A 21989-nucleotide genomic window follows, 5' to 3' on the forward strand; every position below is an offset into this window, starting at 1 on the left:
AGATTGTACTCAGAGTGTGGGGGATCCTTTCCCCTTTCTTATAGCTATATTCAATTGGGACCAATTAACATGGGTTTCTTTCATAAAGGGAGTTTCAGCTACTCTTATAAGGGTCAGCTGTGTGCTAAGGTTCATAAAAGTTGCATGTGCACTGAAGTCTCCTGGACTTCCCCAGAGCAAGGGGCATCATACTGCTAAGTGACACACAGTGTCATACTTGCAAGATGCCTGAGTGAGCCTTATGACTTTCATTAATTCATATTAGCCACAATATCTCTCAGGGTATATGCTACATTATGAAAAACTTCTTAAAAAAATAAGTCAGGTACAGTGGAGCCTACCCATGATCACAGAGACTCAGGAGGCTGAGGCAGGAGGATTGCAAGTTTGGGGCCAACCTCAACAACTTAGTGAGACCCTGTGTTAAAAATAAAAAGGAGGTCAAATTGCAAAAGAGAATTACAAAAAAATAAAATAAATAAAATTAAAAGGGCTGGGGATGTGGCTCAGTGATAGAGCACTCCTGGGTTCAATCCCCTGTGCCACACACACACACACACACACACACCAAAAAAAAAGAAAAGCTTAAATCTTATTTATAAAGCCTCTTTCCTAAGTATTTATTAGCTTACTTCAATTTCCCTGATATTTTTAATCTAGGAAAAAATCTACTAAAGCTTCTTTTTCAAAATCCTAAATATCCTTTTGAGATCTAAAAAAGGAATTTCAAGAGATAGTTAATAATTTCAAAGCCCTTCCCTTTATCCAGAGAATCAGAATAAAATGTGGCAAAAGACAGAGTATGGTACTTAGCCTATCTATACATCTTCTGACAAAGCAGAAGTTAAAAAAAAAAAAAAAGGAAGGGAAGAAGAAGGGAAGAGGGGAAAGACAAAGAGAAAATAAAAGCAAATGTCCAAATATTAAACAGACTGCTTTAAATTTAGCACATTATTTTAGAACACCCATATGATCTATCAGCAGATGTGTTAAAATGCAACAGTTATCATTATTTAGAAATGGCTTAATGGTCATGATCCTCTTTTTCCATTTATTTTTTGCTGATACTAATAATTCTAAGCCCAGAGGGACTGTTTTTCACATGAAATATGAACACCTCTACAGTAGTACAGTGCATAATGATAACAACAGAAAGAACCCGCCCTCTTCATTAAGGTGGCTTTAAACCCTAGTTCTTTATGATCCCATGCTCACACACCAACTGGGTAGTGGCCACAAATGTCCACAGCAAATGCCACAAAGCACTTTGTACATGAATGAGCATTAAGGCATAGGTGGTTATACTAATCTATTTTCATTGCTCAAAAAAATTTTAAAAATGCAGAGTTCACTTGTTATAACTATTTTCACATGAATTTAAGAACTAAAACATTACCCTAAAATCATTATTAAGTACCTCCCTAAAAATTATTTCTGTGAACATTCTCCACACAACAAACGTCAATATTATTTGTGTTTTCAGTTCAGAAGTCTCGTAATATGTTTTTGAAAAACACATTGGAAAACACTTCCATTTGGGATATTTTATGTAGTATATGAAAAGCTGTCCAAATGTCACCCAAACAGAGGGTCAACTAAACTACTGGATGCTTTATTTTGTAGCTCACACATGCATGAGCTGCAAAACCTTAACAATAACACTCAGGTTTAGAATTGTCACTTTTAAGAAGTCATCTAAGATTCCACACTTGACCTAGAACACAGCAGCAACTTTTCTGAATCGTCTCTGTGCCTTCTTGTCCAGAGCTCCCCTAGACTTTGAGACCGGGGCGACAGGGTCTCAAATTGGATATAAGTCTCTTTTGCCAAATCATCTTCCCAGAAAGATTCTGACTTGCACTGCAGTTTGCAAACTTTATACAATAAAAAACAAATTAACGGCAAGACAATAACACAGGCAGTACTGGTCACCACAATGAGGAAAGACCATTGCGAATCACCTTCGTCAACATTGTCAGTGGAAAATGTGATGCACTGGTCCTTCTCGGGAGGCACTCCTTTTGGACAGACACATGCCACGTACTGTCTTCCAGGCTCCAAGCCATCTAGGGTTACTTGGTTCTTGCTGGGGTCTGCATTCAACAGCAGCAGATCCTTCTCACCATACTTGGAATATAGCACAGTCAGCCCAGAGCTATGTGTGGTGTTAATGGTGTTCCAGGTTAAGGTCACACTCTCTTTCGTCTCGATGACCACCCTAAGGTCTGCTATTGTGGCATTTGTCTCCAGGGGCATTGCTTGATCCAACAATGCCAGCTCTTCTTTCTTATTGGCACTGGCAGGAGGAAGCTTGCTCCCCCACTTCTCCACCTTTACTTTTCTTTTCCCATCTGGTCTGAGCTGGAGCGACTGCCTGCTGGCTCTGGTGGTGCTTGCTGAAATGCCAGGTGTGGTTGAAACAACGGAGACAGGAGACAAAGAGGAAGAAGCAACAGAGGCAGAAGACAAAGCAGAAGTAGAAAAAGAAGAAGAAGAGGAAGAAGAGGAGGAAGAGAGAGACCAGGGAGATGACAGTGAAGAAGGTGTGGATTTCAGTCTTCCAAATTCCGGCTGCACCTCCTCCTCAGGCTCATCTCCAGTTCTTCTTTCTGAAGTGTCTGATGCTATGGTGGTTGTGACAGTGCCAACCACTGTCACGGTAACCACAGCTTCTGACATACCAGCCAAATTTTTGGCCTTACATTTGTAATCCCCAGCATCCTTGTAAGAAATGCCTGTCAAGCTTATTATGGACCATCTGACTCCTTCCTCTGGAGACTCCTGAATTACTGGAAGAAAACAAACATATGCTCTGAGAAAAAAAGAAAAAGGAAAAATTTGTGCAGTCACGCCAGCTAAGAAGGAAACAACTACCTGTTTTATATCCATCCCTCTCATACAAGCCAAGAAGTAAATGCTACTTTACAAGTCTCTGATGGTGGCTAATGACTCTGCAGATGGTTTTTATGAACTCTAGAACCTGCCAGATGCTGTGAGATCTGTATGGGGAATGATATTTTATTTTTTAATTTAATTAAATTTAATTTTTTTGGTACTGAGGATTGAACCAGGGCTTTGAGCTGGCTAGGCAAACACTCTACCAGAAATTTGAATTTTAGTAAACTTCTGTTTACTAAATAGTATGTAATTTTAGATGTCATTAGTTTCTTTAGACCTATGTTTCTGCATTTGCGACAAAAAGGGGGTAAGATGGTGATCTAAGAGTTCCTTTCCAATTTTAAATGTGATTCTATAAAAGGTTTTTCAAAAGACCTCATTTAAATATTGCTCAACATATTTTTTAATTGTAATAAAATGCATTTATCCACATATCCAGAAGATAGTCCATCATTCAGGGGCATGGAAGAGCTGTCATTTGTATTCTAAATCCTTTATATTTAACTTAGGCAAACCAGTAAGCTATAGATGCTTTTGCTTGCAGAATAATACATAGTTTTTACAAAATTAGAATTTTGCTTTCCTAAACATTAAAATCTAAACATATTTCCATTCTGTTTTGATTTTAGAAGTTTTCTGAAATATATCAAAAGCCCAGAAGTTAGGTCACCAGTATAAACTGTGGGCTCTTTACTAGTTATTTGAGGAATTTGAAGCCTTGACTTTTGTGATCCATCAGGTTTCATTATTTAGACCTCAATTTTAATTCATTTTGAAGAGTTTCAAAATTATATACCTTTAATCATCACTTTTGCCTCATAATAAGGTTTCCATTTAATTTATTGTTTAAATAATCATTCAAAAGGATAGTCTTGTATAAAAATCATTTTTAAAAAAGTTTTGATGAGGGCTGGGGATGTGGCTCAAGTGGTAGCGCGCTCGCCTGGCATGCGTGCGGCCTGGGTTCGATCCTCAGCACCACATACAAACAAAGATGTTGTGTCCGCCAAAAACTGAAAAATAAATATTAAAATTCTCTTTAAAAAAAAAGTTTTGATGATTTACATTTTCAAGTAAGCCATATCCTAAATGATAGAGCAACAACAAGGGCCTTGTGTCCATCTACTGGATTTCTACTTAAGAAAAAAGAGATTAGGTTGTCTAACTTTATCTAGATAAAGATAATCTGAGAATATATTAATCAATAAATAGCACCTTTCAAATCCCTTGCATCCAACAATTCTCATGTGTTTTATTAGAGTTAATCTGCCAATTTCAAATTACACAGGAACATGAGATTAAATTCAGACTTTTGCAAACTCCTGGTTTCATAGGGCTAAATGAAGAAAATACCTGTATAATTAACTGGTGAGCTGTCAGATCTGGTCCACGTGAGCCGTGGGGTGGGGTAGCCAGTGGCATCACACCGCAGCAGAACATTACTTCCCAGAGCCGACATGATTTTGGTGGCCGAAGTCATTACGGATGGCTTCAGACACTGCTCCAACTCAGCCTTCTGAAACAAAATTCCTGTGAGGTGCTCAGGGTCACTACACACCAGTAGTGGGTCAAGAAGCACTATGGTCGGGTCAACAACCTTTGATAACTCAATTATTTTGGAAATGTGACAGTCACAGAACCAAGGGTTGTCCTGCAGACCTAAAACAGAAGGGAGAAAAGGGATAATAAATGTTATTCTGACAAATTCAGATATCACAGCCTCTTGAGAAAGGAGGTGTCTATAGTCTCTCTAATGATAGAAGTGCTTTGAGGGACCAAATACAGTCAACTGTATATCAGTTGTGCCCTACAATTCAGCAACTTTGAAAGAACACATCTTGTCTGTTAGTTCAGATCATTAATTATCATAGCTTATATTTACTGAGCATGGACTCTGTTCTGGGTACTGCTCTAAACACTAACCTGTATTATCTCATTTAATCCCGATAATCCTGACCAAGATAGTATTATTATTCCCATTTTAAAGATTAAGAATCTGAGTCACAAAGAGACCAAATAACTTGGTGGTTGAGGTCATCCCTACATGAGTGGTGATGAAGTGAAGGGAGATGCAGGCCAAAATCCTTGACCAAGATTATTCAGATTAGAGCCAAGATTTGAATCCAAGTATCAGAGAACGCTGTTAATACAGTGATAGAAATACTTCTAGGGTAATGTGAAAGTACTCATAGCACCATATAGGGGAGAGTCATCTAACTCAGCCTGGAATATGTCATGGTTTTGAGTGATTTGAAGACATGTTGAGGTAATCAAGTTTTGTGTAGCAAAACCAAAGTGTGAAATGCAGCCAGTGGTAGGAGATGAGACTGGAAAGGCTGGTAAGGGCAAACATATGACATGGCCTGAGTGTCAAATGGAGACTCTGTGAGGTGTTTGCTCAAATCTCTCTTCAAGAGATGCCGGGGGTGACGAACTACTTGTGTAGATTGATGCAGCAGGAATGAAAGCCATTTATTATAGGATCTGAGCGATGTTTATACATTTTACACAGCTTATCTAATTAGCATAAAATAGATACAGCAGTCAACCAATAAGGAATCTCCACACTTAATGGCTCGCTTTTGTTACTTCACAAACCACTCCCTCTGGCATTTGGCCAGGCGCCATCCAGACTTGTTTACAGACTTTAACATTTCTCTGGCAAAATAACAGGTGCCAATCTGACTTGTTTACAGACCTTAACAAAGAGAGAATCACCTACAAGGAATGCAGTTAGCTGACCATTTCCAATTGCAAACACCTTTGGGATCTGCTTCAGCCTTCAGAACTGCTAGCAGAATTCCTTTGGCCTCCCAAGAACTTGCTACTGAGATCTTAAAGGAAGTGAGGAAGAAGTTACTGGAAACGAGAAGAAAGTGGATCCTTGCTTTGGAGTGGCAAAAAGTGACACGTTTAGCAACACTGTCACCTGTGGTAAGCATGAAAAGCAGAGTACACACTCAATGAGAAGAGTGATGTACCAAAGGATAGTTCCACAAAACATGCTGAAACCGTTGCCTGGTAGCTTCTTGCTGGTAAAATGCAAAGGAAAACCACAGCTAGACAACTGTTAATGAATAAGAACCAAAACTGTTCCCCAATCCCAGCCTCTCCAGAGTACTCAAATTAAGAAATGACTACAGAGCAAAAACCAAATTCAGGGTCAGACTACAAAATTATTTACTAAAATCTGAGAAGGATCTAAGATGTGTTTCAGAGCACTACGGCAGACAAGTCTCTCTGAGGGTCTCAAGGGTGATGTCCTGGAATACCCTCACAGAAATCCCAAGACAGAAAAGGCTGCAGTGCAGAGATTAGTGATTATAACTATTTACTAATGGAATAGAATATAAACAAGAAGACAAACTGTAATTTAAAAATTTCTACCCATGGTGGAAATTTAACTGCTGATTTGTACAGTCTATATTTTTGTTTATGCCTTTTCTTATTATAGTAGCAGTTCATGACTAGATTATTTTTCCGTCAGGATTGGTAAAGGTTTTCTTTTTAAAATCTTCTTTTCTAAAAGTTTGCTTTTCTTCCATGAGCATATAACCTTGAACTTTTTCCTCTTGCAATAAGTCCTGTGAATCAATGACTAATTAATTAATAGTCATTTGAATTCTGTTCTCTTAAGTGTTGATTCTTTCACCCAGTTGCATGCCACAAGCAGACTTTCTAGTTTATTTTTATACTGAATGACTAAGTGTGGCTCTGAAACCTAATGTCTGGACTGAAATCCCAGTTCTAGAAAGTTCCACAATAGTGGAAGGTATCTAACAACCTCTTTCAGTCTCATCTATAAAATATATATAATGGCAGTAATTCTTTCATATAGGTTCATGAAATTTTAATTAATAATTCATGTAGGTTTCTTCAAATGATCATGATAAAAATCTCTGTAAACTTTAACCAATCTTGCTAAACAAAACTTAAAGCCTCATGTTAGTAGAGTTTACATTTCAAATTCTAAATAAGCAGCAAATTTCACACAGAGGAAAACATATTTTTTTACATTCTAGTCCACATTTTCTTGCTGAAAACAAACAGACCCAACTTATGCAATCCACACCTATATTAAAAAACAAAGTGAATACTTCAGTCCTGGTGATGTGACCTGATAGATATGAAGCACCTAGAATAATGAAGTCAGTTAACAGACATTCAAAAGCCCACTTCACATTGTAAAACACTAAAAAAAGAAATTGAAAAAGACCTTAGAAGATGGAAAGACCTTCCTTGTTCTTGGATAGGCAAAATTAATATTGTCAAAATAGCCATAGTACTAAAAGCAATATACAGATTCAATGTAATCCTCATCAAAATACCAATGACACTCTTCATAGAACTAGAAAAATGAACAGTTCATAAATTCATTTGGAAGAATAAGAGACCCAAATTAGCCAAAGCAATTATGAACAAGAAGAGTGATTCAGGGGTTGGGGATGTGGCTCATGCGGTAGCGCGCTCGCCTGGCATGCGTGCAGCTCAGGTTTGATCCTCAGCACCACGTACAAACAAAGATGTTGTGTCCGCCGAAAACTAAAAAAAAAATAAATAGTAAATTTTTTTTTTCTCTCTCTCTCTTTAAAAAAAAAAAAAAAGAGTGATTCAGGAGGCATCACAATATGTGATCTTAAATTGTACAACAGAGCAGTAGTAGAGCAGTAGTAACAAAACCAGCATGGTATTGAGGCAGGAAGCTAGACCATCCATAGACTGACAAGATAAGAGTCTCAGAGAATGGAAAGAAGAAAGGAGACCATGTCATCCTGGAAGGGGACATTGGGCCTAGAGAACATCTTATTGCTGCCGCTGACAGCTTCAACCACAATGGTGCCTTCTTAGCTAGAACACCTGTTACTGTTCCTAACAGCTCCAACTACAATGTCTATTCTTTAACTACCAGGACTCCGAGCCCTAGCAATGGCCAACCACAGAATCTACCCTTACCTTTTTTCAATAGACATGTCCAACCATGAGGTTGGACTCATCTTCTTAATTATGTAAATAAGGGATTGAATTTATGCACTTCTGATTGCCTTATTAAACTCAGACCTTGAAGAGCTTGATTGGTCCATGCTAAGATCCCTCATTAACATGGTCCCCACCAATCACCTACACTGGGCATCAGATATGCCTTTAGAAGCCCCCAGGCAAAGAACAGCTAGTGATACTCTCCCTTGGGATTCCTCTCCTACTGCGCGAACCTTTTTCTGCTTTAAATAAATCTTATTACTATACCTTCTGCTTCTCTGTGGATCTCATTCTTTGAATTCAGGAGATAAAGAACCCATCTGACATCTCCACGTAACAATACTGATATCAAAATAGACATGAAGAACAATGAAATATAAAACACAGAGTCAAACCTACAGACTCACAGCCATCTTTACAAAGATGTCAAAGATGTCAAGGAAACTTTACAAATATGTCAAAAATATAATGTTGGAGAAAAGATAGCCTTTTAAACATATGGTGCTAGGAAAACTTGATATTCATGTGTAAAAGAAGGAAATCAGATCCCTCTCACCCTGCACAAAGGTCAAATCAAAATTGATCAAAATTTAGGAATTAAACAAAAAATATTGCAACTGTTAGAAAAAAATATATATAGGGCCAACACCCCATCATATAGGTACAGGCAACAACTTCCTCAACAAGACCCCTAAAGTCAAGAAATAAAACCAAGAATCAGTAAGTGGGATGCCATCAAATTAAAAAACAAAACAAAAAACTTCTTCACATCAAAGAATTGATTAGGAGCATGAAGAGAGACCTAAAGAATGGGAGAAATCTTTGCCAGCTGCTCCTCTGGCAGGGGATTAATACCATAATATATAAAAAACTCAAAAAACTTTAACATCAGTCAGGTGTGATGGCACATGCCTGTAATCCTAGCAGCTCAGGAGGCTGAGGCCGGAGGATGGTGAGTTCAAAGCCAGCCTCAGCAAAAACAAGGTGAGACCCTGTCTCTAAATAAAATATAAAATAGGGCTTGGGATGTGGCTCAGTGGCCAAGTGTCTCTGAGTTCAATCCCTGGTACCCTCCTCCCCCAAAAGTTTCAAAAGGTTAAAATTTTGAGTTTTCCATCAATTGGTATTGTCAGAATTATGATGTAATTAAATTAGTAAGAAGTCAATGAAATGAAAATATGGTTCCCCTCTCACAACTGATCAGTTCTCAAAGTGAAGATCCAGTCACACACTTGCTCACTGATTTAGGAGAAATAACACTAGTGAGAAGAAGAGCACAGGGGGCAAAATGGCAAGTGCCCTTCAAGCAAAGATGTGCTATCCTTGCACTTAAGAGGATGAAAAGAAATATTTTAAGGTAGATAAAAACAAATCAAAATATTTTAGAACAAAACATGTGTATACCCACCTTAATATAGTAAAAGTTCAGAAATGCAATACAAAAAAATAGTTATATCAAAATAAAAGATGAATTAAACTTTATATGTATATATTTTTGTCAGCCTAAATATAAAATCTATGTTCACCATAGCAATTTCATTATTTGACTTTAATATTAGTTTCTAAATCTGCCAATGAATACATCAAATTTACCCTTTCAAATAAAATTAATAATAATTATGTAGAATAATAGATAATAATTACATAGAATGCCTTAAATTTTCAAGCCACCTGGACTTATTAAGATAGATTTTTTTTTCTTTGATAATACTAACAAGAAGTTAAAAAATATTATTTCCTCTGTGGAAAATATGGCACTTGTCAAGAACTGTAAAGGCTCTAAGAGATTATTTAGGTTCAGGGCTGCCAAACCCACTGCAGTTTGTCTAAGACTTCCCTGATACTAGCACTGAGAGAACCACATTGTGGGAAATCTCTCATAGAAAATAGAAGGTGGCTTGGCCAGAGTTCATAGATCATTCAGTACTGGAAGAAACCATCATCTTAGTAAGCCTGCCAACCCTTTGCTCTGGAGAGAGGCTTAGCTTTGCTTTCCAAGTCTTTTTTTTTTTAACAAAAATCCTTGCAAAGACAGTGCAGAATAAAAGGCAATGTTAGTGTCTACCTCTGCTCACGAGACATGAAACAGTCTAGAAAGACATGGAAAGTTATCTCACAACAGCACTAAACATCTAAGGAAGGCTCTAACTCAGTCCTTACAATTGTATGTTGTAAAGATGAGAAAACCAAGGTTTGGGAAGGTTAAGGAATCTGTCCAAGGTCACACAATTGGCCAACCAGGATTTGAACTTAAGTATTTTGATTTTAAAGCACCTGCCACACAATCTTGCTATGTCTTATGCACCACGTTATTTTGTAGCAACTCAGGGAGCTAGTATTATTCTTTCAATTTCAAAGTCAAAGTAGTGATCTCTTTGCAAAGAACAAAGAGATCACTACTTTGACTTTGTAAGTGGATTAAAGTCTTGAATAACTCCCAGACTTTTTTTAGCCTCCTAATCTAATTCTTCTTATATCATAACCCATCTCTGTCACCTAAAAATATGGGTGGCAGCTGTAAGTGCTATAATCTACAAATAAAAATTATCAAAGCAACAGCACCTGAAATAAAAATGTCTATATAGAGAAAGATTCAAGAGCTATAACATTAATAGTTTCATTCATACTTTGGAACTATTATAAAAATGTGTTAACAGGGCTGGTGATGTAGCACAGTGGTAGAGCACTTGCCTAACATACATGAGGACCTAGGTTCAATTTCCCAGCACTGCAAAAAATAAAAATGGCAAAAGTATGTTAACTATGAAACAAAATTCTTTTAAAAATTAATTAATGTAAGCCAGGTATAAATTTTTTAAATATTTTCAAAAATATAATATGTATATAACTATTTATCCTAATTTTAAAACATCTAAGGTATAATTTTTTAAACCTGAATAAAAAGTTACTCAGGAACTGAACACATTTATCAGTGTTTTTTTTTTTTCTTGTGGGGACAAAGGTACAGAAACTCTCTAAAGTTAAAGTGTTACTTGTTCTGCATTCCTTCAAGGTAGTACTCCAGCTACAATCAAAATAATTTGAATCAATTCATTTATTTCATATAACTGTTCTTGGATGGGACAAGTGAGCTTTGATTTATTCCCTTTCTAAAAGAGTAATTTTTCTTGGATTAAAGTGGTTGGATTGAATATGATGTGTGTGTGTGTGTGTGTGTGTGTGTGTGTGTGTGTGTGTGTTTATAAAAAGTCAGGAATAAATTCTTGTACAGACATAAGTCCTTAAAGGTGAAGACAATGCCTTACTCAGCTTTGTGGAAAGAGTTATGGTTAGCAATTGAATGGGAAAGGAAAATCTTTTCAATAGATGGTGCTGGAATAACTGAGTATCTGTTTGAAAAAATTAATAAACTTCAACTCCAACCTCCCACTAGCTTCAAAAACTATTTTGAGATGGATAATAGTCATAAGTATAATATGAATATTGATTACTAATATAAATGTACAGGTAAAAACTGAATATAAAAGCTAAAACTATAAAGAAAACAGAATATCTTCATCATCTTGAGGTAAGCAAATATTTCTTAGATGGTACACAGAAACCACTAACTGTAAAAGATAAAACTAACAAACTAGATGTCACCAAAACTTAAGACTTTGTAACCAAATGCTCCATGAAAAAGTGCATAGACAAACCAACCTTAGAGAAAATAGTTATATTCCTTTTAACTGAGAAAAGACTTGTCTTCAATAGTAAAGAAAGGTAAATAATCCTAAAAAATTAGACAAAATACATGAACAGGTATTTCATAAAAGAATATATACAGGGGCTGGGGATGTGGCTCAAGCGGTAGCGCGCTCGCCTGGCATGCGTGCGGCCCGGGTTCGATCCTCAGCACCACATACAAACAAAGATGTTGTGTCCGCCGAAAACTGAAAAATAAATATTAAAATTCTCTCTCTCTCTCTCTCTCTCTCTCTCTCTCTCTCTCTCTCTCTCTCTCTCTCTTTCTCTCTCTCTCTCTCTTTAAAAAAAAAAAAGAATATATACAAATAAGCCAGGCACAGTGGTGCACATCTGTAATCCCAGCAACTAAGGAGGCTGAGGCAGGAGGGTTGCTAGTTCAAGGCCAGCCTCAGAAACTGTCACAAAATTAAAAATAAAAAAGGACTTGGGGGGGTTCTGGGGTTGTGACTCAGTGGTAGTGCACTCGTCTGGCATGTGTAAGGCACTGGGTTCGACCCTCAGCACTACATAAAAATAGATAGATAAATAAATAAATACATTTTTTAAAGGCTAGGGTTGTGGTTCAGTGGTAAAGTGCCCCTAGAAATCCCTAGAAATATATATACTTCTAAATATATATATTGCAAACTAAAATCACAATGTGATACTGCTTCCTGAGCAACTTGCTTAGGAATTAGTGATAGAGTAACTAATATGAAAAAGACAACGTGAAGTATTCAGGAGGATATGGATCAATCAGGCTGTCCTAGGGGCTAATGGGATTGTATAAAGTTATGTAACCTTTTTGGAAACCTGGCAGTTCCTTTAAAGTTTATACCTATAGCTGTTCTATTACCCAGAAATTTCAATCTTAGAGATTTATCCAAGAGAAATGAAAACATGCCACAAAAGCCTTTGCACAAGAATGTTAACAGAAGCCTAATTCATAATAGCTCCAAACTAGAAACAGCTCATGTGTCCAACAGGGAGGAAGGCTGAACAATGGATTCATTCTCACAGTAGAATACGATTCTGCAGTAAGGAACAACTGATATGTGCAACAACACAGATGAATCTCAGAAACATGCTGCTGAGAGAAAAGAACCCCGGCCCTGGAGTGCATGCTGTATGATTGCATTTCTGTGGCATCCTAGAGCAGGCAAAATTAACCCATGGTGATGGAAATCAAAATAGTGACTGGGGTGAGAGGAGATTGACAGGGAAGGGGCTCAGGGGAAATTTCCAAGGGGATAACAATATTTTCTATCATAAGGGTGTGGGTAACACAGGGTAAAACATTTACCAGAATTTACCAAATTATACACTTTTGATCTTGCTTTTCACTGTATACAAAGTATATTTCAACCTCTTAATTAAAAATTATAGTTTTAAACATAAGAGCAATGTCTCTGGAGAGGGACTGTGAATTTGGAGCTTGACTCTATGTCCTCACCAGCTATAAAAAGAGGGTGTTGATAATTAAAGACCCACCTTGGGGAGCTCTTCTGAGGGTTCAGCAGATGCATGGGAGGAGAGCACCTAGGAAGGTGGAGACTTAACTATTTGAATTTGTCTTCTGCAGTTCTAGCAAAGATCCTAGCGAAATGCCAGCCATATGGACAGAGAGGGATAAGTGTTGCCTGAAGTAAATTAATGCCATCTTAAAAATTTCTGTGGGAATACTCAGGCTGCCACTGCCCTTCAGGCAAATTCCATCATGAGTAGAAGAAACCCAAGTTTACCACTGACAAATCTGGGCACCAGTAAAAAACACCCAATAAAGTATTTATGCCTTCTCCAAGCGCAGGTTTTTTCCTTCAAGATAAACGGTGGCAGGCCTTACAGAACATCCTTGTGTAAATATTGGCTACAACTTAAGAAAGAGACCATGGAAATTTACTTATATTACAAATCAAAAAATCAAGAATAATAAAAAAAAAGAAGTGTTCATGGTTCATTTAAATGTTTACTTGCAGGACACTCGTTTATGGTTTTTATGGATACATGAAAGAACAATTTTACTAAGTTGATATTTTCACTCATGTTGAAGAGAGCAACTGAAAAGCCTGCCCCTGAGGTTTTTTTGTTTGTTTTGTTTTTAATTAAATAAATACATGATTTAATGAGATCCTTTAAGTGATGTGTTTATGAGGACAATAACTTCAGTATTATTACATACCTTGTATTACAGAGGAGAGGGAATGGGGTGGTCCCTGGGACAGGCAGTGTTCACACCTCAGCTTCCCCACCACATGGTGCGTGAACTTGGTCACGTGGCTTACCTGTGTGCCGTTTGTCTTGATTTATAAAATGAGGAGGAAAGGGTACTTCCCATGGTGTTAATAAGGCCAGAAGAACCTACTTATGTTAAATATTAGAACTAGGCCTGCCCTGAGTAGCTCCCTCAAGACCAGCTATTACTATTATTATTACAAATAGAACCTCCATCTACTAACCATAATAAGGGTAATAAAAAATAAAAGCAGGACATAGCCCACTGGAAATTCCGCAGGGCGCCTGCAAAGATGTAATTGGTACAGGCAAATAGTGAATTCTAGAAAATCTAGAACCAGTTCTTATCACTATATTTCAATAATGCAACTGGAAGACTCAAATATTGTGGAAGTGACAAAAAAGCTAAATAGAGAAAGCTTTCTTTACAGGATCCTTCTACCCCAGTCTCTTCTGTTATGCTAATCTATAAGCATAACCTCAGAGACTGTACACTCCATCTTCCAAAGAACTGTCACATAAAATATCTCATTTCATTCTCATCACAGTCATGCGAGCAAAATGGAGTAAAGTTGAAATCCCCATTTTCCAGGTTAAAAAATGAGGCGTTTGTGTAATTCATACACATCAATTAGTCTTCTCTTGAGAGGTGACACTTCTATTCCCTGTGTAACATAGTAAACATAGCTCCGCATATTTCACATTATTTTGCTATTTATTATCATGATTATTATCATTATAAAAGTAATACACAGGTTGTGGCTCAATGGTAGAGCACTTGCATAGCATGTGCAAGATCCTGGGTTTGGTCCTCAGCATCCCATAATAATAAATAAATAAAATAAAGGTATTGTGTCTATCTACAACTAAAAAAAATTAAAAACTTAACTATATATTTTATTCCAACAAATGTGGAGCATGTGATACTGGTCAGCAAGGCTGCGTGGCACACATCTCATATCTTTGTTGACAAGACACTTCACTGACCCAGAAGTTAAATACAACCACTTCTGCAGTTATGAAGACATAAGCTGGGAATTGACAACTTATTAGGTGAAAAGTATAACAAAATTTTGGCAAATCAAACTGCTCGATCAAGGCTTCAGGCTTATGTCTCAAACAAAAATATAGAAGACTTCATTGCCCCAAAAAATACCCATGAGAAGGGTCTTTGTTCATTGTTCTCAATCAGGCTTTCGCCACGCCAATGAAACAACTGGTGTCTCCACATTTCTGGAAACTATTCTCCATAACTAATTTAAGTACTGGCTCTCTCCCACTCCTAAGAAGCCTGGAGAAGGGTTGAAAAGTTAACAAAGTAGAAGGTTGAGTGATCTCCAAGTTTGGAGATCAGTGTGTTCACAAGAGTCAGGGCAGATGGTAGATTATGCCTCTCAACTTGAAGCCCTCTCTGTTTATGAGGCTCATTCTCCCCATCACTACACACACACACACCCACGCGCCCCCCCACAATGCATCTTGCAGAGGGAAAACAGCCAGATCGAGTTTAGCTAATAGGGAACTATTCTATTAAAACTGTGGAATGGGATAGGAAAACTTAGTGGAATGAAACTGATCTAACTCTCCTATGTATATATATATGAATATATCACAATGATTCTCACCATCACGTACATCCACAAGACACTAATTTAACAAATATTAAGTAAATAGCAGAAAGATCAGTAAAGGGAAGGGAATGGGGTGGGAGGAAGGGAGGGAAAGGGGAAATACTAATTATAACAAGTTATATTTTATGCTTCTATAATTATCCATAGTATATTCTATTGCCATGTGTAACTAAAAAGAACTAATTTTTTAAAAGTGCAAATAAAGGCTGGTGATGTATCTCAGCAGTAGAGCAAGTGTTTTGTATGTATGAGGCCCCAGGGCTCTATCCCCAGTATAACACACACAAATGCAAATACAGACAAAGAAACCAAATCCAGTAGATTCTGGACCACTAAAGGAATGTGTAGCAAGGTATCTATATATGAAAATCCCAGAGACTTATGAGCTCACCAAGAATAATTCTTCTTGGTAAAAAATCTGGGCTTCTAGATGGTGATGTAGCTAAGTGAGACCAGCTCTCCAGGAAATCGGGCGGCAGTGTGGTTAGTCTGTTGCTTGATAAATCCAAGTACGTGAGGTTCTTCAGATACCTGACCGCCTCATTTGGCACACCGGTGATTCTGTTATTGTGCAAATCCAGGGTCCTCAGGTAGGGCATGTCCCGCAGAGACACCCAGGGGAAGTTGGCCAGAGAATTCCCGTCCAGGCGCAACTCATGCAGCTGCTTTAGGTTGTAAAAGCTGCTGGGGTCAATGCTGGCCACAGAATTGTAAGCCAGCCAGAGGTACTGGAGCTCCACCAGGTAATAGAAGGCCTCAGCTGGAATTGTGCGGATGACAGTTTTTTCTATGCGAAGTTTTGAGGTATCCACAGGGAGGTTCATAGGGACTTGGTTCATATCCAGGTCATTACATAGCACCAACCTAGTGTCAAAGAGTAATGCAAGATTACAATCAAAGAATGTTGTCCATGTTGTTCCTGTTTTGTAATTTAGCTATGGTTTAGGGCAATATGTGGACCTTTATTATCATTATTCCATGAATGATAGGAAACGATACTTTGTCTTTTTAGTATATGGTATTTGATTTATACTAATTAGATCTACTGAATCTATTTTCTATATTATTGTATCAATTATGTTACCTATGTCTGTGATGATCAGTTCTTCAGCACTCTGACCAAAATACCTGACTAGATCAACTTAGAAGAGGGAAAGTTTATTTTGGTTTGTTTCAGAGATTTAATCCATGGTGGGCCAACACCATACTCTGGGCCCAAGGTGAGACAAAACATCATGGTGGAAGGACGTGATGAAAAAGTGCTGCTCCAATTGTGACTGCTGGAAGCTGAGAGAGAAAGCGAAAGGGCCTCAAGGAAGGATGAAACACTTCAGGAAATAGCCCAGTGACCCACCTTCTCTAGCCATGCCCCACCTGCTTGCAAAGACCATCCCGTCAGTCCACTCAAACTTGGATGGACTGATTGGGTTACAGCTCTTATGATCTAATCATTTCAGCTCTGCATATTCCTGCATCAACACAGGATCTTTAGGGAGACACCTCATAGCCAAACCATAACAGTATCTACTTGAGATTATTTTCTTAAATTCATTCTCAGTTTTTTTCTACATCATCTTCCACAACTCATTTCTATTGTTTTTTCTATTTTTCCTGTACACTTCTTGTATTTTGACTTTATGAATATTGATGTCATGATAATTGGTACTTAATCATAAATATTACATATTTGTTATTACTTATTTTTTTAAAAATTAATACAAGGAAACCTCAATAATTCCTACTCCAAATGTATCAATTTTTCATTCTCTACTTGGTTTTCACAAAATACATGTTCATTCTGGCAAACCTGTTCATTAACAATGCAATGTCTTCTTCTTATTTACCATTATGACAGCAGCAACTATGTTACATCATATGAAATGACCATTTTTATTGTAAGTAATGATCAAATATCAGCAATTTCATGTGGTCTGACCTGATTTTTAATGGAGTTATTTCCATGCCAGGCCTGTGCAACTCTATTTAACCATCACAACAGCCTGCTCTGGGCTAATCTGGGTTCAATTCTAAGCTCTGTCATCTCCTCTATGGCCAAGGAGAGCCTCTTCATCAGACTCACAGCCTCATTTTTCCATATGGCACTGTTACAATGATTAATTTAAAGAGATCTAAAGGTGTTGAGGGTATAGTTCAGTGGTAGAGCACTTGTCTAGCATATGCAAAACCTTGGGTTTGATTCCCAGCACTGCAAAAACAAACAAACAAACAAACAAACAAATAAATAAATAAATATACAAAATTCTACATCTTCCTGGCATATAATAAGCACTCAGTAGGTATTTCTTTTCTTTTTTGTTCTTTTCTTGACAGGGTCTCACTAAGTTGCAAAGGCTGGTCTCAAATGTGCCATCATCCTGCCTTAACTTCCCGAGTTGCTGGGATAATAGGTGTGAACCACCATGCCTGTGAAGTCTGTGCTCTTAACCACAGTATCTACTACCTGTCTGTCATCAGCCTCTCCTGCCTTGAGCCACAGAGACCCACTCAGCTCACACTTTCTTTGTTGTTCTTTGAGCTCCCTCAATAGATGTTTTCTGCTATTAACGACAATCCAATTTTACATCTAAAATAACAGAGGCCCAACAACATTAGGTGACTTTCCAAGGTCACCCAGCTAGTGGGTTACAGAGCCACCTTTCACACCCACTCTTTCCACCTCCAAAGTGCACGTCTTTAGGAAATGGTCCGTGTTAAAAGAATACCCTGTTAAAATCATAAACTGACCCTATTTGAAAGGATTATTTGTGGGGGGTAGGAAGTGTTTACATAACCTGTGAATGGCTTTCCACCTAAGGAATAAACCAGAAACTGAATTATTCCCTTTGGCACTCTCGAACATAAGTGACCTTGAGCAAGTCACATTGTGGTCTTTTTTATTGGCACAAGTAAAACAGGCATAGAAAAACAAGTCTATCCCATGTGTGAGTTTAAAGTAAGAGGAATTTGAGAACCTAGATTCATTTAAGCCTGAAAATAAAGGCCATTTTTCTTCCATCATATATTCATCTGAGTTAATAATAAATAGCTTTGCAAAATGTCATCTACATTATGATATGCTATATATTTAGTAAGTCAACAATAAAATGGCCACTTAGTAAAACATATTAAATCAGTTCATTGTGAAAGCCAGCCCATAACCTAAACAGAGGTAATAAGAACAAAGCAACAATATCCTGAGCATCCTCTCCCTTCTAAAACCTTAGGAGAATAACTTGTGGAATCGTTAGAATTCTCTAGCGATGCCTGTTACTCATCTCTAGTTTATTTTATCACACATTCCAGTGTTGTTTTATTTCACAATAATAGCAGTCCTACTCAAAGAGTATTTTAGTGTGCCACAATAGAAAAAAGCCTAGACAGGAACCCACAAGGCCTAGCATCTCAATCAATCAGTCTACATCAGCAACCTAGCACAAGTCCTTTCATCTCTGTCAGTTTAATTTCTGTACTTATAAAATGACAGAGGATCTTAATTAGAATAAGTTGTATTCCATGTATGTACAATATGTCAAAATACACTGTCATGTATATCAAAAAAGAACAAATAAAAAATAAAGTAATAAAATGACAAGGGTTGAATTAGATTACTTGTATGTATCTTGCCAAGCATTATTATTATTATTATGTGTTTTTTGTAGAAGCCACTGGTAATGAGGCCATTTTGGGGAAAGAAACATTTCTATGAAAGTTTTCTAGATAGTACTCTGGTCTGATCATTAACTATTGCATATACCTGGGCAAATAGGTCTTTAACTTGTGCTCTTTTCATTGTCTTTAACCACCTTGTAAACATCTCAAAAAGATACCATGAATTAGTTAAGTAAAGCTAATATGTTAACAAGACAAACTACTCACAAATATGGTTTAATTATTCTTCTTCTTCTTTGGTTAAAATGGTGCTGTTTTTTTTCCTTTTTTCTTTCTTTTTTTAAATAGTTATAGATGGACACAATATCTTTATTTTATTTATTTATTTTTATGTGATGCTGAGGATCGAATCCAGTGCCTCACACGTACAAAGCAAACGTTCTACCACTAGGCACAACCCCAGCCCCGGTGCTGGTTTTTTTTTTGTTTTTTGTTTTTAAATAGATTACTTTGTTTAAGAGACTCACTCACTGCTTATTTCAACCACCAAATCACAAATAATCTGATTTTATTATTAAATACCATTTCCAAAACCAAAAAAGACCTACTTCATTTATCTAATAAAATGAGTTCTGTTTTGCGTTTAAGTCATATGTGAAAGTGTTTGTTGTACATAAATTCCTTTTCTTACTGCACAGGTAGATGTTAAAATAACCTTGAGATTAAATAACTTCAGTGAAGTACTATAATCATTACCTTGTCCATTTCATTAGTCAAAATGAAAAATTATAATTATGAACCTCTCTGCCTTCACATTTATGATTATTCTTTCTTTTATCCAGTTGTTGGCATGAAGAATCATCAGAGGAAACAGGGAAAACACCCTGGCAGCCAATGACATGCCCACATCCCACAGGTTTCCCAGGGCAGCCCTCTTCGACTTTCTAGAATCAAGGCCTGAGCTCTCTACACACACTTAAATGTCTCAATCTCCTGAAAGGGACATTTTATGCATACGAGTGTAGTGAATATTTTTGTAACACACTGTGTTTGGAAATTCCAAATCATGTGAGGCTTTTGAGAGTTACACTGCTCAAGATGAAAATAATAAAGCAGTGGGTGATCGGTATTAACACAATTAAACTAAAAGTGTATATAAATGAAACCTTCTCTGATATCTGAAAATAAATTTGCTTTCAAAATAAGCCTGACTTGTTTGGGCTCTTTTCCTGGAATAATTAGAACCTTTAGGAGCAAGGAGAGGAGCATACCTTGAACCTGAGTCATCATCTCTGCCACGAAGATCACAGGTGCACTGAGAAGGACACGGACACCTCACTCCTTCCAAAAAGCTGAGCACAATGCACAGACGTGCAAAAAGAAGCATGGCTTCTTCCAGAGGTAATTTGAACAAAAGGTAAAAACTAAATCCTAAACATTCAGAAACTGGTGTGCCAGGAATGCAAGCCGTCATTTAGTAACAGCAGATTACAAAGGATTAGCTGAGATCCTTAGTTACTTAACCTTCAAGTGAATCTTACAGGGAATCAATAGACCCAGACTTTGAATATAGTTTTAGCAAAACTACACATTCTAAGGAGAATAAAAATTAAACCTGCCAGGACAATTTCAATAGTTACCCATATCTAAATTTGCGAGGAAATACCCATTAAGTGTCTTTCCTATCAATACAATTGTCAGTACAATTTAACACCATTAATGCTGAAAAAAAAAATTCAGTGTTAGGTTGAAGGTATAGCTCAGTGGTACAGTATTTGCCAAGCATGTGCAATGCCCTGAGTTCCACCCCCAGCACTAATAATAATAGTAAATCAATGTCTTAGCAAAGGCTAGAAAATTCTGAGGCTTATTTACATGGGCATTATAAATATTTTTTGCATTTGCTTTTTACCATCATGTATAACATCGTTTTGCAAAATTTAGTTTTAAAGATAGAAGCACATGGCATAAAACTGATTTAAAATAGACATCAATGTTGCCACATACTAATGTTTTTTATCTGCAAAAACAAAGAATAACAAATCTTGGTCATATATATTTTTAGGGAAAGCTCTTCAATCTACCCTGATGTTTCAGGAATGAGTCTCCAGTGAAAGTGTGTCCTGAGATTCTTCCAGATCATCTCAGTGAGCATAAGGTTTCTCCCAGTATGTTTATTTTTAATGAAGGCAATAATCTCTGTTCAAGAACATATTTTATTCCAAGCTAGTTTCCCAAGTTTGGGGCATCAAAATCATATTTGAATATCACTCTTTATGTCTTTTAGTAATATTAAACTCTAGCAGAAAATAAAAATCTCATTTAATTAAAAACTGCATCCATATCCACAAAATGAAAAATCTGCAGGAACAAGCAAGGATTTAATCTTCATATCACAAGGTTCTGTCCATCACCTTTAAAGCAAAAACTTTGAAAAAAATCAATTATACAAAACAAGAATATTGTAGGAAACATTACTGAAAATTTAACTTTCCTATGTACATATAGGGAAGGGAAAGGAAAAGTTCTGGGCCTAAATTAGAACAAGATATATCCCATGCTTCTATAATTATGCCAAAATGGCTTCTACTCTCATGTATAACTAAAAAGAACTAATTAAAGGACTAGGGTTGTGGCTCAGTGGTAGAGTGCTCACCTACCATGGGTGAGGCACTGGGTTTGATCCTCAGCACCACATAAAAATAAATAAAAATAAAAGCATTGTGTCCACCTAAAACTTTATATATATATATATATATATATATATATATATATATATATATATATATATACTTTATATATATAAACATATATATTAATATATATTAAAAATTAAAAAAAGAATTTACATAGAAATAGTAAAGTCTGAAAAACTTTGCTAAATTAAACACTTTCAGATTCTGTACAATTCATTTATTAATCAAATATGACTTCCTATGTACTAAACTAAACTAA

The 21989-nt window shown here is 36.8% G+C and overlaps 1 protein-coding gene across 1 annotated transcript; it reads right to left on the minus strand.

The window, feature by feature from the left end:
* Positions 1 to 1695: 1695 nt before the first annotated feature.
* Lrit3 (leucine rich repeat, Ig-like and transmembrane domains 3) lies at positions 1696 to 20421 on the minus strand. The gene is made up of 4 exons (XM_076863799.2): positions 20306 to 20421; positions 15817 to 16289; positions 4252 to 4557; positions 1696 to 2789 (listed from the first exon to the last, which is right to left on the minus strand). Exons 1-4 carry the CDS (start codon positions 20419 to 20421, stop codon positions 1696 to 1698), a joined length of 1989 nt encoding a protein of 662 aa, XP_076719914.2.
* Positions 20422 to 21989: the final 1568 nt, after the last annotated feature.

The sequence above is a fragment of the Callospermophilus lateralis genome, chromosome 8 (genome assembly GCF_048772815.1).
Source record: "Callospermophilus lateralis isolate mCalLat2 chromosome 8, mCalLat2.hap1, whole genome shotgun sequence".
Taxonomy (NCBI): Eukaryota; Metazoa; Chordata; class Mammalia; order Rodentia; family Sciuridae; genus Callospermophilus; species Callospermophilus lateralis.